Raw genomic sequence first — 20,710 nt, 5'->3', positions numbered from 1 at the left:
ATTTCAAATGCCCCTACAAAGTACTCTATATTTAAATTTAAATGTCCCAAATGGGGTATAAATGTTTTATGATAAAATTTTACACTTATAATTATTATGTAATAATTAATCTATATCTGATAATTATAATGTTTATGTTATTGCTATGTATAATTGTCCGTTATTTAAGCTTCGTTGAGCTGATATGGCCCAGTCGCGAGAACACGTGAATCGCTACCAAAGATTGCGAGTTCAAACCCGTGCAAATATCATTGATTTTCATTATCTCTTACTATCCATGTAATGAGAAACATCGTTAAGAAACCTTCATGAATTGATTTTGATTGACATTGTGCTCTATGTTTTTCATTCAATCCACAATAGTGTGAATGAGCTCCTATCCTATGCCTACTGTATTATGCCTTACAAAAAAATGTCTGCCTTAACTATAAATATACACATACCTATTTTTATAGCCCTTTTTTGCTCTTATGATGCTGTGTGAAATTTTACAAGTATCATATAATAATGACATATAGATGAATACCTATATATTTTAATATTAAATTTAATTAAGCTTAATTCAGGTAGACTCTTTAACTCCTGTGACTATATACATATATAAGATCGTAATAATTATTCGCAGTTTCTCTTTAATAGAGTCATACATACAAATAATTACATAATATATTACACATACATGATTATTATATTCAATTAAGAATTGTGTTAAAATACATAACAAATTATGTATGTATGTATATGATACATGAGAAAGTAAGTTTTTGCATATTTTTCTACTTTATGTAAATTAATAATGAATAATGTTCTAATTCGAGAAATTACATACAACTTTCTATCTCACCTTCTCTTTAAGAGTATATCTTAATCTAAACACTGACTGCTAACAAAAGTTACTGAGTGTTTAAAGTATGGCAACACTAGACAACAGTACCTATTTTAATAAATTTCAATAGACATGATACAACGTGGCTGTTTATATATTCTTAGATAACGTTGTGATTTCATGATCAATTAATAATAATTAATTAGAAGATATATTTTATCATATGTTAATTCATATCGATTCTATAACGGTCATAAGCTCAACACTAAAATCAGTTTATTGTAAATTCGAAATTCAAACGGGATTTAGTGCACCCAAAATGGCGGTCACACAATTAAACTTCCCCCACAGATTAAAGCAATTCAAAAACAGATACAAAATAATAATAAGAAGGGCATTAAGTGGGGGTTGTGTCTGTCTGTGACACCAGGTGTGCCCTGTCATAAGCAGGGACGACCCTTATGTATTTATTTCTTACATAATAAAGTGTTTGATTAATGTTAATGCATTTAATCGTTTCTTTTTATATTTAAACGTAAATGAAAACCCTTATTAGCTTCGAAAGGGATTGCCTTAATTGTATACGGGAATGTAGATTAAACGAATATATTATATTTGAATAAAAAATACCTGTATGTATTATTTATGACATTATATACTTTAAAACAATTAGCACGTAACATATTATATATATACATGTATGTTATTTATTTGGAATGTTTTGAATATCAAGATCATTTTCATACATACTGCTTTCAGTAGGTAAAGCTAGTAACCACCTTACTTACTGAGCATCGTGTAAAAAGACTGTTCAGTCTTAAAAGGGTCAGATTAACCATTAGGCAGTAAAGGTAAACTAGCCAAGGCAGGAAAAATTTGGAAATTACAAAAACCTTTTTATAAAGTCTTTCTCCTATTTGAATAGCGTAATATATAGTATATCTCTGTAATATTGTAAAAAAATGTTTTGTAGAAAAGGGTCATTTAAAAGAGCGTTATCTAGGAGAACCGAGGTCTTAATTAATAGTCTTAAATCTATATCCTGAGGTATGTCACAAGTCTGCTTGTTATGGCTTTAGGTTACAAATTTTCATCTTAAAATTGTCCTATAAATGTTGTCGTACACAAATTAAGAAGAGAAGGTCTGTGTGCTTGTTCCGATTTTAAATTTACAAATATAAAATATACATAAAATGCATCATATATACAAACAACATTATTTATAGTTACATATAAAATTACATACATTGTTGTAAATAAAGTTAAAATACTTACATACTTACAGCTCACATATGTCTGTACTTGAGAAAATTGTTCGAAATATCTTATTGGATATTCAAAATACAATATTTGAGATAAGTTACTTTTTGTTTCTAGTATCTTCAATGTGAACTTCGATTATATATTGATAAGTTCTTACTATATTCGTGTAACTCAATTATTAATAAAAATATATGAATCAAATAAACAAATAAATAAGAATATAAAATTCATCAATACCAGTTAAATGTAAGTTCATTGGCGTCGAAAACAATAAATGAAGCCAAAAAATCGCTTTAAAAATTCGTTGACAAATAGGAAGAACAATAAAATTTTATATAACGTTAAACGCATCAAGCATTGTGGGCTTAATTTATAAAAATAACTACAACTACACATAAATTTATAGAGTGGCGGCCATAAAAACGGGGATTAAAAATAAATCGCTCGAATAAATTGCACCTCTGAAATTAAAACGCTCCCTCACGACACGCGCACTTGCGCCGACAGCGCGGCTCCAGTGCAAGCGACGAGCGGAAGCGTTTATTAGCTGATAAGTGTCAGAACAGACTGCCAAACCGCGATGGAATAGTTCAGTTTTTGCTGCAGTTGTGACGTCATAAAATTAATCATACTCGTATAACTCTTCCAATAAGAACTGTGACCTACCTTCTGTCTGATTTTCTTTGAACCTTGAAACAAAACTAAAGAAAATAATATGTAATCATTACCCATCATTATTGTTTATTTTTTTAATTATTTTTTTTTTTAATTAACGATCAACAACGGTATTTACAACTAAGGCGATCAAAAGCTTATTCGTTTTATGATTCAGCACTGGTTAGTAGTTTTGCGATAAAAATATTTGTTAAACATCTGTAAACTGCCTCTACTAAAGTCTTTGTGTTACATTTTAATCGAATCTATCTTTTTTTGTTTTGAGTTGTTAAGAGTTCGATCATTACAGATAAGGCAGAGGTCGTCAAATTTTTTCCGGATTGCTCGTATAGAATATTGTCTATGAACAAATCGCGATATCCTCTCGCTAATACCATCTACATACTGGGCGTGGGGCGTACCGTAGCGATTGTCCATTGTTCTTTTAACAGCCGCTTGCTTGTTAGTGCACGGCCAACGGTTGGTGACGCCTGACGAGAGCTAAGAGGTGTTATTAATAACGAGTTTTGGCGCGAAAATACGTCACTTAATTGGCGAACGTTGGGTATAATTAATTTTGATTGCGTGCGCTGAAATATTATCACGCATCGTAAGCGTTCTTGTATTATATCTTTAATGTATAAGTATGTGCGATAAGTATGTACGTAGGTATATGACGTAAGATCGAATCAAAAATTCAACGAAAGTATTGCCACCATGCGATATTAACCTACACAATATATTGGGCAGCTATAATAAAATAATAGATTTTATATTTTATGTGATCAATATTTGTATATGCTTGGACCGCAAACTACAATAACACAATATTGTCTGTATCAAATGAAATAATCAAAATTTTAGTAAAAACTTGGTAATATCATTCAAATCACGCGCGAAAACCTTCGAGCAACCGCAGAAAAAGGGCCAAAACAATGAACCTTCATCCCCTTTAGGCCTTAATCAAGGGCCTGCCCTAAATTCGCCCACAAATTGCATCCAATTGTTCAATTTTTTACCGCGAGGCGTGTTTATAGGGGGTGGTGGAAAAAAGGAATTATCTGACGGCCAACGGTTGAGCGAATCTCATCTAATTCGGCCATTGAGAACTATTGGCATGGTAAGCGGCGTGGTTATAATTGAGCCGTGACAACTGTTAGCTTGCCATCTGTAATTGTGAGCATAATTCAATTGACGATCGAGCGTACTACGATTGTTGTGAACCATGCTTTATAATGATCTGATTTAATATTCATCTTACAAACTGTATCGGTGAACTCAATATGGCTCTCTTGCAAAATATGTCCCTATAATAATTATTTCAACAAAGATTAAACGTGTTTCCAGGAGTATTATTTAATAATTTGAAGTACTTATGTTACTTTTTATTTTTATAGATATTTATTGATGACTATCGATAATGATTCTTAATGTCTTACTATTTATTATAGAAGGATTATAATCATCGAAAAGACTGTAAAAATGTTGTTTTCTTTTTTTAATTTATTTATAAAAAAAGGCAAAGTTCATTGAATAAAGTTAATTATATTTTAATAAATAATTAAATTAATTAATTTTAAGCCATTAGTCCAAATGAATTCTGTTCAGAAGAAACTTTAGTTTATTATTTTATTTTTTATCCAATCAAATTTCCTTATTCAATATAGAAGCATTATACTTATTGATTGTTAAGTTAAATATTGCCGGCCATCAAAATGAAATACCTTCACCTGAGGCGAAAGAAATTCAGTAACATGAATCAAACTTTTGAATTTTCAGCAAATCAACGAATACCAAACTCATCCTATTTATAGTTGATGTAAACTTATGCAGAAACGTTATTCTCTCTGTCTTTTGTTATATGTTAGAAGAGGAAAGACAAGAAAACAAAAGAACACATCAGTAGGTCTTAAATCATTGATCTTTATAAATTATTAAACGAAAAGTTATAAAAACAATAATAAAAAACTCGTATGCATAAAACCTATAGCAGAAGATGCGTTTCATAGGTGATACTATATACAATACTAAGATATACAATTCATACTTATATTTTCTGACAACATCTGTAAATTCAAAGTGTTAGTTTAATAATTGTTTGTTCAGATCTTCCACGGAATAATAATTCCGGTGTTCCATTACATAGTTTTCGCATATTTCAGCGAGCTATTATGAGGCAGTTCTTTTGTTGAAACTGTTTTGAAACGTCGGTGTTGCCAACTAAATTATTTTTGGAAATTATAATATTATACTCATATTTTATATATAGATGTATGTAGATACTTCTGTAAACTTATATGCTGATATAATGTTCGAATTCGGACACGGCGATTTCTTTGGAAAGATCTTCTATTGTGCATCAGTTTGTATGTAAACGGAAGGTATTTTTTAAAACCGTCTCATTGGCGTATGGGAATGAGTTATTATATGTAGATGAAATGGTTAGTCAAACAAGACTGGACAAAGTACGTTGCTTTAAGTGCTCTTTGAGGCCTTACCAACTCCCAGACCCGAAGCTGCTATTAAAAAATTTCACCACACAATCGACCATTTTTTCACTAGTGCAAACTAAAGTACTGTACCTAGGACCTAGTATCTCGATATATATTATACATTAGCCATTAGACATATGTGGCCTGTATATCCAAACTTATAAATAGATTTTCGTTACTTGCAAAACTTCATTGAAATCCGAAAATGAGATAATAAAAGTCTATTTGTTGTAGGTCGACACTATAGGTAAACGAATTCCAATTCTTTATTCATCATTATCATCAATCCTCCTTCCATTTATACCCAACTAGTTTTCACACAAACAGCTTTGCTCACGTTTTATGGATCTTTCGTTAGGTCTTACTCATAAAAAAAGAGCGACACACGAGAGAGAAGAGGACACACTCGCTACGCTATAGCGAGTGTGTCCTTCTTGGGGTTCAAGCTTGCTTCATATCAAAAGACATTGGCCGTGACAGACAGACAAACAGAAATAAAGAGTTACGTTAGCATTTATACCTAATACGTTGCTTGCTAAACAAAAATGAGCCTTTGCTGAATATTATGACTGTCCGCAAATATTTTGTTAGCACTCTATTCTATTGAGCCAGAGACACACGGTAGAACAAAATTTATTATTATAATTTTGACTACAACCAAAAAAAATAACATCATACAAAACTAATACTACGAAAACAGATGAGTAAGCCTAAAAGGTTAGCACATAGTAATTTTGAAACGCTTAGATTCTCAATACGCCCGAATCATATAAAAACTTTTTGAACACATTTGTTATTATTATTTTTAAATATATTTAATAATGCTGGCCAATATGATTGAGCTATAAAAAACCTACCGAGAAGCCTTCAATGTGGGTTTTACAATGAAGGATGCTGAAGTATACTTATCTTTTAGGATTAGATAATGATTGCGGTCTTCTCTTCTGCCGCAAAACCCTTTTTTGTACTTTAAGCATAGAATAGGCTCACTTTTTATTTTCGCAAAGCGGATTATTTTTTAAACGGGTTAGTTTTTTAACACTATAAGATTGTGCCTACGCCTTTACAGGACAGGTACTTAGAAAAAAAATTATAGTGCTATTTGAAAGGAGTTCGCTTCTGATCGATAAAAATCCTACTTAAGTGTTTTCTTTTATATTTAAAATAATTGAAAAACGTTTGAATTTGGATTATGTTTATTGTATTGTTATTTTCGTATATATATATTTTTTTGATATTGCGCGATTATCTTTATGTGTTGGGTATGAGTGATTTCAGTAAAATTGTTACTATGAATTAGATCTTAATAACATTTATTAACATTAAAGCCTTTGCTATATACGATTAAAAATAAAAATTATTACTGCCCAAGTCATAATAGTATGGAAAGCTGTCAAGAATGCTTGTAGAATGTCACTGATGAATTTCAATTTCTCTCGGCAAAAATGAGTGGAACATTACTTAAATACTATTTTATTAATTTGTCTCAAACCACAATTTCAATTTAAATGACAGTTAACTAAAATTTACATTGATATTATAAACGCCTAATATTTACTGTGTCCAACCGATTGTCCTTCTTATTTATAAATATCACAGAAGTCCCCTATGTCTTAGATGAGCTGATGCACAGTGCGGCTATGGGCGGTGGAGCCCTATTCGGGTGTTCATCCGCCGGTCATAGTGGGATCAATCAGCTAGGAGGAGTGTATGTCAATGGCAGGCCGTTGCCAGACTCCACGAGGCAGAAGATCGTGGAGCTCGCACACTCGGGAGCAAGGCCCTGCGACATTAGCCGTATCCTGCAGGTCTCCAACGGCTGCGTGTCGAAGATACTCGGCAGGTCAGTATATTTAAGCCCTTAATTATTAATAGCATGCTCGTAACACAAGGTACTTTTATATTAGGATTAATGACTGCATTAGTTGGGGAAGTCAATTATTAATTACATTGACTAATACAAATCAATTATTAATAGTTACATTGGGTATAAATTTGCGTTGCGTTTGTGTCAAACAAACAATTAAATGTAATATAAGTATTAAGAACAAAGTTACGGTCTTACGTTTAAGGAATATAACGATGACAATTCGCAAAAAGAAGTCTATTCATCTTTACAATTTAGGTAATATTATAATCCAATTCTCGATATAAGTCTAACTGTATTAGACCGAGCAAAGGGCGCCCGTAACAATTAAACCGAGCACTATTACACGAATAAATGAATTATTTAACACAAAACCCATTGTCGTATAACAAAAGCGTAAGAATCGATTGTGACGATTGTCCGCGATGAGGTCAAATTCTTGGGCCACGCGAACAAATTGACGGAGTTCCCATAATACCGCCCGAGGAACTTGACAAAGGCGTGAACAATACACGATGACGGAATCAAGGAATTTGAATGACTTAATCAATACAAAAAGTTTGCATTCCCATAGTGTATTGTTTTTGTCTGAATGAAGTGCGCCGCGGGTGAGGTGGGAATCCACATCGGGTGCTGGCTGGGGCGCCGACTAATTTCGTCAGGGAGCTTATCGTTTGATTGCGATTTTATCGGTTATCGCGGAGGATTTCGGCCCTCCACTCGAGTGCTTATTGAAACGCTCAATCCTATTGCCGTTAAAACTAAATCTATATGCGAGTTTATTTTAAATGCCTCTTCAACATCCATTCCCTCCAGGAGCGGGGAGCGTTCGCGTTCGATTATTGCTTTAATTATTTTTTTAAATTATATTATACACAATTTTAACAACTAATCTACGTATTACTTTTATATTTACCTAAAAATATGATAAATTATCCTTGAATTTACATTCACCATTAAAAAGTCTCACACGAAAATCACATTTTAATTCATATTAATATTCTGACAGGAACAATTCAAAAGTCAATTTGGGACAATAAAGAAATTTAAAAGACGTCAATCAAAGAAACTAGAAGTTTTAATGTAGGGTGTGCCTTTCAGGGCTGTCCCACGAACGCCCCTAAATAAACTCGATAAAGAGGAAAATAATAATATTTGTCAGTAATTGGCACCCCTGCTGACGCTCGCCGTGCACTTCAAGAGATCTTGTAGGAAAGTGATTTGGCCGCTGGGTGCGCGTTATTATTTTCTGGTGTTTGCGTTTTGAATGTTTTGTTATTCGCAAAATAGTACAATAAATAAAAACCGTTTAAATATAAATATAGCCTACCAGCTAACTGGTTTTATCTTCTACATAAATCAATATTTCGATGGTCATATACCTACATACGTAACATATGTACCTATTTATTTTCTAATACTTGTTTAACTTAAATAATCTTACATTCAACTAAATTTTAATCAAATTATCTAGAGCTGGTGAACTATACCATAAAAAAAACACTAACGTCAAAACAGAACACGATAGTCGTATTCCAGCAAATTAAAATACATTGATGATGATAATTTTAAAATTTAATGCACTCAAAATTCTGAGTTTTTAAACATTTCACGATTGAAATACTAAGACAGTCGATCAAAGATAAACAATGCTCATGAAATATGAAATATATGTATATTTTTTAATGATTACGTTAGGTTAGGTTAGTTTATCAACTCAGTAAACAAATCCTAATTGAATTAGTTTTATAAATACCTTATAAAAGTCTAGACTATTCTAATAATACTGTCGGCTGCAAGTGCATTTTTCCCACACGCCCCTAAAATTCTTATCATGCCAATTACGTAAAGGGTTCCTTTCCTTAGGGCTTTGTAAAGGGCAAGCGACGGGAATCCTAATTAAGGAGCCCTCCTGCCAAGCTTACGTATCTTGATTGTAAAAACTACTATTTCTAAAAGTTTTATCATATCGCAATTATACCTCGATAAATAAAGCTGAGAATAACATTGCTTTTTAATAGTTAAACTTTAAATAAACTCAGTTCAAGACTTATCTAGATGATACAATATGCCCCGTAAATTGCTTTTTTTAAAATAAATAGTAAATATTATTTCCCATATTTAAAGTCGGTTAAGTGAAATGACTGATTCTATTCTCTTTTGTCTCAGATTATCACGGAATATGCAGTAAGTAGAAATTATTCTTAAAACACTATATTAATATAGATAAAATAATTAAAAAAAAATAGCTTATGAAAATTATGAAAAAAAAATTACACTTGAAAAAATACACAAGTTACTGCAATTATGGGCTGAAATTTTTAAAATCTAATTTGAAAATTTTGAATACGAAATTATTTTTCCGTTATATTTTGATAGTCGTTACTAAAGCCATATCAATATATTAGCTGTAGATAATAAACATCGGATTATATAAGAGAAAAAATTGACGAATTAATTTTCTGCAAAATTTCTAGAAAGTAATCAAATGACGCTTAAATAAATCAAAATTGAAAAACATCTCGTACAGCACTCCAGTCTATTACCGCGCTACGCACCGCGCGCTTATTCTGGTGCCCGAAGCGAAAACGATTACAATTCGCTCCCGGCTCTCGACAATAATAACCTTCTAATGGCACTCCACAACAAAAGTAAACATGTATCGACAGATGACATCTATTTATTCGGGGTCTGATTTTATTTTAACAACTTGCAACGGTTTTTAGGCGATCACGTTTTTAATTTCGTGTTAATATCACATATTAACTTTACTGGAATTTAAATCGACTACAAATTGTTATTTGCCACAAATTATGTAAAGGCCTTACGTTCTGAGTTGAAAATATAATAAAGAGTGCATTTGTGACATTTTGGTTTTGCTTTTAAAATATGCCTTACACGTGTCAAATAACACTAATACCATATTTAAATTATTTTCTTATAATTAATTTACTATGTAAATAATTTTCGAGTAACCCAAAGCAAATAATTGTTTAAAGAAAACCGGAAAAAACGTAGACCATTCCCTTCACCTTTGACATTAATAAATACTTAGTTACCCCTCAATAAAACGCCGACATATCTTAAGTATCGAGCCTTGTATCCAGCAATTCGACAATCGTATCGTCCCCATCGACATTTCGCTGCAAATATCGACACATGTCGATGGCAACAATACTGCCGCCGGTACATCCTACATCTCTACCAGAATATGGGTGTCCGTCATAAAGCAACGGCTATACCTTATGTATTTGTAATAGGGCACATTTTTGCGTGAACATGCCTTATTGATCTCGAACGATGAGTTTGCAAAGCATATTTGTATAGGTACTTGGAATAAGGGGATAGTTGAAGATTATATTCGTAATTGTGAACTAATGCCGTTCGAGTGGGTCGGAGGCTTAATGTTTTCAATAGTAAACGTAACATACGTACTGTTTATTCAATTTTATATTTGAGATGATTTTTAAGTACCTATTATGCCGGGATACAAAAATATTTGTACGTTAGAAAGATAATATTTTTTGTATATATTTATTTAAGTCACTGTAAATAGTTTCGTAATTAATATTTGAATTTGGAAATGGAAATCGTTTGTGATAAATTAGGAAGTGAAGCCGTTATCTTCAGATTAAATTTTGTCAACAGATACTACGAGACTGGGTCCATCAAGCCCCGTGCGATAGGGGGCTCGAAGCCCCGGGTCGCAACGACCCCTGTGGTGCAGAAGATAGCTGACTACAAGAGGGAGTGCCCTTCGATCTTCGCTTGGGAGATCAGGGATCGTCTGCTCAGTGAAAATGTGTGCAATAACGATAATATACCTAGTGTAAGTACAAATACCATTACTTAAATATAATACATATGACGACACAAAAACAGTTGCCCCTTCATACCCATAGTTTTAAGAATTTTATACGAACCGAAATATTCAAATTATCAAAGTAAATGTTATGTGATACAGGTCATATATAGAACTCTACAAGTCTTGATACTTTTAACTACTATAATTACGAAACAGCAATTATAATTGTACCAACTTATCGATTAAAGTACTTTTGTGTATAAAATAGGAAAATTCCAAGATAGAGTATTTTGGAGTTGTTAATATTCTCAAGAGCGGTTACAAAAAAAAAAACTACAATATACATTTTTCCTTAAACAAAACTACTTAGATACTCGTTTTATTGCGTATCGCAATGAAGCATTGATCAAAGTTATAGTACGCATTTTGTTATTTAAATATCGAAAATATGTTTTTTTTTTGTCTTAAAAGACCTACATTTTAATTTCTAATATGATGGTACCTAGCATAGGTACATTTAAACAGGTAGTTTCAAGAGATCTTCAAGTACATTTTGCTTATTCATTAGAATGTGTCTCTTACATATAATTTATAATACCAATTGTTACATAAGAGATTACGTACGACTTAGGGTATATACATAGGTATATATTTCTAACATTTAAATTAAGCTGAAGCCTTAAATGTCAACCCAAATCATATTTTTAACACACGCATGAACACACACACTCGTGATTAATTATTAAATAATATTATATAATACTAACAGTCGCCCGCGGCTTCGCTTGCGTTTTAGCGTGTTGTTTGCTTGGTAGGCAAAAAGCCTAGCCTTTCTTAGAGTTCAAGTTGGCTTCATACCAAATTTCATCAAACTTGGTCGTGAAACAGTAACAGACACACAGACAAACAGAGCTATTTTCACATTTATAATATTACTGTTAGAATATAGATTGTTTGATATTAAAATTTAAGATAATATAATAGAAAGAATAATACATGTATTAATGAATGCGTTTTTCAACTATAAAACTTACGTAGGTTAGAAAAAATGATTTAGTTAGGTCATGTTTGTTACAGCTCACAGCTGACCCAAACAAACACATACACAAAATCGAACTCACAATAATTTCTATCAACGTAAATACAAAGTCACATATAATTGCCATGTGCGTTATTCAAAGTCGATTCGAAATTAAATCTTGTCAAAACATCCAAACAGAAAAATATTAAAATCGTACGTATTGTTGAGAAATAAGCCGGACACATAAAAGATACTTAATCCAATTTTGAAATTAACCAAAAATTTCGAGCATATGTCCATAAATCCAGCTGCCTTTGTCCGAGGTCCTTTTGAAGCTACATTCAAGCAAACTCCAGTTCATTGCGAGCTATTGATGACAGTTTATAAAATTTTTCGTTCGTTTCGCATTGTATTGTGATGTCAATACAAATCGGTCAACTGTTATTGACTTGAGGATCATAGGTAGGTTGATATTCTCTCTATATTTTAGTATGAACACGCGTCTTTGCCTGTGTTGTATTTTATTTATGGCAAAACAACAACAGCAGCCTGTAAATTTCCCACTGCTAAGGGCTTCTTTTGAGCAGAAGGTTGTGATGCGAGTTGGTTTCCTCACGATGTTTTCCTTCACCACGAGATGAATTTATAAACACTTGATTATTCAGTGGTGCTTGCTCGGGATTGAACCCGCAATCATCAGTTAAGATGCTCGAGTTCTAACCACTGGGTCATCTTGCCTCATTGGGCCATCTCGGCTCTTATGGCAAAAATCAATCCGAATCTATCAATATGTCATTTTAAAGTTTAGATAAGTATTTTTCGTCGTATTTTGTGGCTGTTTTCAGTACGCTATATAAGATTTTGTACATTTTAAACTTTCAAGAACTCACACAAATCTTCATCCCGTATTTCAGCCCCTTGAGGGTGAACGAAAAAAAAGTAGAGTATGTCCTTTCTTGCAGTTCAAGCTTGTTCCGTAGTTCAAGCTCCGTTCGGAATCGGATCTGAGATTTAGTTGCAAAAGCGTAAAATACATTACTATGTATTTCTTACATTAAAACAATAACTTTAGCCTCTGTAATCTAAATAGCTCGTCTATACTAATATTACTAAGGGTATAGTTTATTTGTCTACATGTAGACGACAATCTAACTAACTACTAACTAGATTCAAAAACAATTCTCACTGGTATAGATAGATATCTAAGTATTACCTACTTACAATTTATATGCTGATAGATATATAAATCATATTTATATCATATCATTTACTTTATTTATAAACTTCACCCATGCTAAACGAGGCAATAGGCTAGTATCTACTATTTTCAAATCATATATTTAATAATATACAGAGTGAAATCCTGCCGTAAAACGTGAGCATTATTATAAATAAAAGAGTTGAAAATGATCAAAGAAATAAACATCGGTCCAAAGGTAAAATATCATAAACTCAAATAAAGCAATTTTAAGTGACACGATTCGTAATCGAAGCGGACGTATGCGAGCGACATCTGCCGCAAAAAAAAGCCTCAATAGCGAATATTGTTAATTTTTTCCATTGATCGGGCCAATTTTTCTGTTAATCATGTCAAAACTCAGGCCTTTGTAGCCGAGTGTAAACATGCCGTGACAAAGCCGCGGACGTTTTTTTTTTATCTGTAGGTAATTGAAAAATTTTTGAAATAGTTTTTCTACGTATAGGTAAGATTGAAATTGTACAAAGATTTATTTGAAAGTTATTGTCATTATAATCATGTTACGTATATTGTTTTATGACAAGACTCTACTGGGGATTATTTAAAAAAAATACCTACTGGTTTCCAAAAAAATGCCTTAAGTCATATTAACATAGCGATACCTTATTAATAAAAAAATATCCTCCCAAACACCTCCCCATAACACCTATGTATAAATAACAAGAGGGAAAATTATACTCGTACATCATCCCTCTTACCTAGAAGATTCGTGAAGGGGCTATTTTTATGACTGTCGCACGCACACGGCCCACTGGGCATCGACGAATACGAAGATGCGGTGACACGTGTGTTAGAAAGGGATGGGTGTTTATTGCGAGTTGCGTAGTCTAGTCATAACGGTCGAATGGGCGTGATGTTTCTTACCGGCTGCGAGTAGACAAAAATACTTCGAACAATCGATTGTGACTCCGTGGAAGAGGGACGTAAGTGCATACGTTGTTGACGCTTCAGACGCTCCTTTGTTTTTTAATACTTTAAACGATTCGTGGTACCGTCGCATCATATTATCGAATGCATATGATCTTTATATCTTAATACAAATTGACAGGTTAACAGGATCGTTTGTCTATTGCGTGTTTTTTTGTTTAGTTCTCGTCCATCTACGGTTGGTTCTTTATAAATGGTCTTAATATGGGTAGCCTGACATTTCAGTACAAATTTATAATATGCAAACAATTTTATTAAGAAAATTTTGAATAAAACATAATGTCAACAGTCGTTTTATAGTCCTTGTACTTACGCCACTTTTCTTTTAACAATCGACACTTTAATGCTGCGTTTCACGCATGGGTGCGCGAACATTCGTTGTCTCTTTCACTCTCGCTGACAAATCATATCTGTGGTACATCTGCCTTTTTCTACGGTTTACCAACTGCTTATGGTGGCATAGGAATTGATAGTTAAGCCCAGATACTCAACGTACAAGCTATTTTTATTTTTAACCAAAGTTAGGTATGTCTATTTTTTTTTATGTTTACCTTTAAGTAGATATAAATCATTTCACGTAGGTACTATAACTACCCTATACAATAATATGTAGCAACATAATACGACAGGTATATACCTATCTAATACCTACCCAGGTGCTTAACTATTGGATAGTTAAGCACCAAATCAATAATAATGTAAAATTTGTAAGTAATTTTTGTAACTTAAAGTTATGAAGTAACATTTGAATTGTGATGGTATATGAAGAATAGTTTCAGTACTATTATTTGACACCAATTATTCGAAAATCATCATTTCAAAACCAACCATAAATAAAAACGAAGCTAAATTACTGAACAGATAAATATAATCTCTTTTTTTTTAAATTCACACAATGACCAAGGAGATCGAATCATTAAAAAGTTGTTATATAATTTAGTATTATTAATTAGTGGCTAGCTGGCACGATCGAGCGTAGTGGTCCAAGTAACTCGACACCGCCAAAACGCTACTGCGTCGCATTTTAGGGGCTTCGTGCCACATATTACGTAGCCCTACGGACACGGAGCGATGTTACTGGATCTCTCGAATTACATCCTAATTAAGATGTTCGGCTTAAGACGCGGACATCTTCTCCAATTTAAATTTACTTTCATCTCGAATATCAGATGTTAAGGTAAATAACCTCTACCGATTCTACCTAAGTTGCTAAAAACATTTTGATAATTTATTAAATTTTACCTATTTAAGAATAATACTACAAAACATTTACCAGACTGGAATATGCAAAACATCACTGATAATTACGGGTTCGAACCCAAAGCGAGTAATTTAACGTTTATAATTCATATAGTGCGTGGCAGAGAACAAAAATGTGAACTAAATATACATATTTAAACATACGTTAAATATTACCAACGCAAGGAATACACTTAGGTATAGCCTGATGAAATACTGGCACAATTGTATACACAAACCCACATTGGAACAGCGTGGCGGAATAAGCTATAAGTCTACACCTTATCCAAAAAATAATAATTTAGAAAATAGCTCAATTTAAAAAGATAGATCATTATCAGCATCTAAAGATATCTATCTACTTTTTAGAAATGTACTACTAACCGATTTTATATATTATAGAAATATATCTACTTATTTATAATTCTTATTATGAATATTCATAAGTGATTAAACACAGTTTAAGTAATCAAATCCGTGTTCATTAAAAACAAATGTTCATTATAGACCACATAGATATTATTGGACCATTTGCGTTTAGCGAATTAAATCGACCAATGAATTGTTCAATACGTCCATTTAGTTTGACAAAATAACTCATAAGTATTAGTTATTGTATTCACATATATTAATTCTAACATACATTTATGCCATATTTAAAACAGATATAAATTCTTTCTGTCTAAAATATATTTATATAAAATCTATTAAAAAAAAATATAAAATCTGTATAAAACGACTTTATAAAATGATTCATTCATATGTTTTCATTCATGTATATCTTTTAAATATTACGTATTATAACTTCTAATTTGGTTTTAAATTATTTTAATTATGATAGATATATAACTATGTTTAAAACTAAATGAAGTGCGGACCGACCTTTTTACGATTGAAATGATCCTGATAATAATGGTAAATCTCCAGCGATCACATAAACGAAAATGAAACGCTATGTTAATTTAAGCATTTATGTGTAAAACGTAAACACTACGTAGTATAAAACAAAGTCGCTTACCGCTGTTTGTATGTATGCTTAGTTCTTTAAAATTACGCAACGGATTTTGATGCAGTTTTTTTAATAGATAGAGTAATTCGAGAGAAATGTTTTAGTATATAATACATAGACAATGTAGTAAATGAACACTGACAATTTTAAAAGTTTCTAATGTGATGTCGTAAATAAACAAATCCAAAATAACAAACTAGTATCGGTGTCGCTAGTTAATTATAAAAAAATAACGATACAATATATCTTGTCAATAAAAATTAAAAACAATTTCGCTCAACAATACTACCGATAAATGTATGTAATAGCTTGTCAGTAATATAATAATATCTACATAAGAGAAATCTGAACAATTTAAAAGCGATAATCAACTGACTACGATTCACCCAATCTCGGTACGCGTCCTTTGAGAATTGCAAAAAACCCCTCACCGACCGCACCCCAACCGCTTTTCACCCGGGAATCAAACTTGGGTCTCCGCGGGTTAAGCGTGTACGTTAAAATGTTTATAGATAATACTGATGTAGGTAATAGTAATTCTAATCCTGAGGGTTCGAGACCCTTCCGATGGAATGTAATGGCTATTGTCCGCATGCCTGTATCGTTCTTGATGCTGTTGGCTCGGAAAAGTGAAGCGAGTTTAAAAGGGGACTTTTCTTTGATCGTATCTTCATTACTTTGTAATTTTTTGTCAATTAATTCCCATACTAATGCCATTAGCATGCGATGTAGAAAAAAAGGCTAAATTAAAATAGTGTTAAAATACTACTAAAATCTTTAGTGAGGATTTGAGGAAATAATCGATTTATTTGCATATTGTGAATATATTTTTAAATGTTGACACTAAAACTCGCTAATAGCTAGAAAAAAACAAAACAAAAAGTAAATCATTTCACAAACAACGGAGAAGGCAATAGATAAGATAGGTATTTTGTCTTCGCCTTACTAAATAAATTCCACTGAATATTTAAGGAGTATTTTGGAAAAATTTAAATTCACCAAGAACCTTTGATGACATCAAAAATTTCCACATCACTGAATATATTATAAATGTATGAAAAAAGACGTTCCATCATTAGGAAACTATCTTCCGTTATGTGGTTCATTTTACATTCAATTTAATTAACAGGGCTATCGATAAAAACCCGATCGGTTAGATAGTTGAGCTTTTGTTCTAACGCGTTACTTGAGACCACCTACACGAGGTCCACCACTATCGCATGATCTATCGTTGTGTCTCGACGCAACGACGTGCGTGCGCGCATCCCTAGTGACACCTGTCAATGTCAAAATGACGCGAGAACGCCCGCGCGCCGTGTAAAGATGATCTATCACTCTATATATTTCCGACACTTTATAAATTACACTTTTCATTGCACGCATTAAAGGCCCTATGATCTTGGTATCTTATACAAACTCTTCATTGAATTATACATTTTTATTAAGACGGTTTTATATGTAACAAGTCGCGTGCAGTGAGAGCGCTATCGCTGCGCGCGCGCATGTCATGTTGCATCGCGAAACTCGATCCGTTCCCTCGCACTAAGATTTTATCTTCACTCTTATTTCATTATTCTGCATTATATTATATTAATATTATCATTATGCTTTGAAAGCATCGAAACTTCCTGATCAAGTATGTTTTCTTTTATTTAATTACGTTGATTTCTTAGACTAGTGATTGTTATAAAAAACAAACCTTTTCTATATATATTTTAATTTAAAAGCTATTATATCTTGACGATGCTGAATTCGATAAATCATGGTTTATTTTGTGGAAAAACCTCGCCTACAATTATGAAGTCAAAATAACAAACAATTTAATATCAGAAACGCATTGCACAAACGTTGCATATTGAAACTTAGAACTTCAACATTTATTATAAATATTCAATCAGTAAAAATCAATCTAAAATGTGATATTCCTTATTTAAATAATATACAACGATCGTATAATTTTCTCATCTTTTACACATCAATTATAGATGCTATTACTTTGACTATAAAACCTATAATCCTCTATTCATATTTTACGGAGTGGCCTACCGTACCCGTCAGTCGAAAGTGTCCGTGTCATATTTCAGACCTTATACGGTAGGATTTTTGTTACGCCTCAAGTATTATTAATATTGAATTTTAATTAACCTCGAATAAGGCCATCGGTAGAGCTCCTAATGTCGGCTGTCAGGTGTCATTGACCTAAAATTGATAAGTACATTATTAAAAAAAACTATTGTTAATTCCTATGTAACTATGTCTATATTTCTATCTCTTTCTCATGTGTGAAGAAGCATGGCATGATTGTGTATGAAAGTGATTATCTATTATATAATGAGTTATTGCGTAGTCAATATGTATTTAATTGATCACAATAATTCAGTAAAAGGTTATATATCGTCAATGATGCCTTCATAACAATCAATGTATCCATATTGTACATGAGTACATGATAATAGGTAATAAATATTGTTCAATAAAATGTATAAATTTAATTCTATATATTGGTAAATATTGAAAAAGTTTACTTAAATAAGTATTTAATTAGGAATGCTCCTTATTGATTTTGGTTTATTTTTTTGCCAGATTATTTGCACTACTGGTTCACTGACAGTTATAAAAGAGTGTAAAGTGTATGTTTGTAGGCACCATCCACTCTTATATGTATATGAATACGTATAAATAAGTTTAAAAATTCTATAATAAATCTAGATATAATACCTTTTTTAAATAAATCTAAATGTATTTGTAACATATTTGTTTTAAGCTTATTCATAATGCACCCCTTATACAGGGCAGTTTTTCAAATCTTGTTTAAAGCCACCCCGTGTCCCGCACGTCTAAAACACGCGGGCCCTTTACACACATCGGTGATCACTAATTCGACAGCTCTGGTACCAAAACGGTATAAGTCATATGTAAAAATATTTTCACCTAAGCATTATCGAACTGACTTACATAGAAATTCAAACGAATTATTAAAACCAACTTAAAAAGAATACTACAATGTTTTTTTATCCATTATAAAACTCAATTAAGCAACAAAAAGTATAAATCCTTTATAATTCTAATACGAACGATCTCAAACCGCTTTAATCTTTTTCTCATCTGATTGGTCGGTGAGCTGTCAGTTACAGAATGCATTTTAAACGCAATTCTCTTATTGGCTGTTTTAAAATTCGAACTTGATTTTTTGACGGTTTTATTTGTTTGATACTAAATGTTATCTTATTGGATATTCATTTAATTCTTGTTAGTATTGTCAATTTATATTGGTGATTTTTTGGATCAAGTATTATTATAGGTTATCATGACATTTATTCTTATTTGATCATTCTGCATTATCAGTTTTTTGTCTAGCTTATTTGAATGAATATTGCCAAATCGATCCTATAAATAATTATAAATTGTAGCCTATATGTTATTCTGATGTATAAATCACAATAAATTGTATTAATGTTACGTATAACCTATATCAGTGTAAAATTTCATCCAAATCTGTTCCGTAGTTTTTTACTAAAATAATGACAAACATACATACATCCACCCTCATAAACTTTCGCATTTGTAATATTAGTATTAAGTACTTTATATAGAATGTATATCCTAAATACAGAACATTTAAAATTTACTCTAGTGTCTGAAATCTGAAATCTTTGTGTATCGTGTAAATTAAAAATAACATTAATTTGTTACTAAAACTAAATAGCACATTTAAACAGACATTACCTGAAAAAACATGATATGAAAATTGAACGTAACAGATTAAAAACTATATTGATCATATATATACTATCGATGTAAAGTTCTCGAATTCATTTCATTGCAACAGATTGCTACTAAAAAGTTCACAGAAAATAATAAACCTTTTTTTGTGACTACCAAAGTAAAATGCGTAGGAATTATTTTAATCCGAATAAATTTTAAATAGACCGAGATTTGTACGAAACGTTTTGTATTAGGTATAAAATATACGTTTTTGTATATAAATAAAAGCTTTTAGCAAATGTATGGAGGTTTAACGGCACCTGTACATTACCTTCCATTAGCGCTACACGGGATTAAAGCTGAACACGTTACACTGATAGTTTGCATACACTTTGTATTCACAATATACACTATATTTGACATAAAGTATTAACTTACCACACACTTATACACTAAATAATGCTGAAGCAAAAACAAAACGCAATATTATTTTTTTTTACAAAATTAATTCTATAATTTATGTGTTCGAAATTTAATTTTAAATTCACTATTATTTTTATTAAATTTATACATAAAACAATAGATTAAATAATCCGCTCCGAATGATAATATGACACGTATTTCGAGAACAGTTACTACGAAAA

The 20,710-nt window shown here is 31.7% G+C and overlaps 1 protein-coding gene across 1 annotated transcript in view; it reads left to right on the top strand.

Annotated features, from left to right (window-relative positions):
* The window catches only part of LOC124538077 (paired box protein Pax-6-like), a 65,816-nt gene that overhangs the window by 18,527 nt on the left and 26,579 nt on the right, over positions 1-20,710 (top strand). Inside the window, exons 3-4 of the mRNA XM_047115080.1 lie at positions 6,853-7,078; positions 10,751-10,931. Of these exons, the coding sequence (XP_046971036.1) occupies positions 6,853-7,078; positions 10,751-10,931 (407 nt within the window). The remainder of the gene's footprint in view (positions 1-6,852; positions 7,079-10,750; positions 10,932-20,710) is intronic.

This window comes from Vanessa cardui, chromosome 19 (genome assembly GCF_905220365.1).
Source record: "Vanessa cardui chromosome 19, ilVanCard2.1, whole genome shotgun sequence".
NCBI classification, from domain to species: domain Eukaryota; kingdom Metazoa; phylum Arthropoda; class Insecta; order Lepidoptera; family Nymphalidae; genus Vanessa; species Vanessa cardui.
This window is presented reverse-complemented; position numbering and strand designations above follow the sequence as displayed.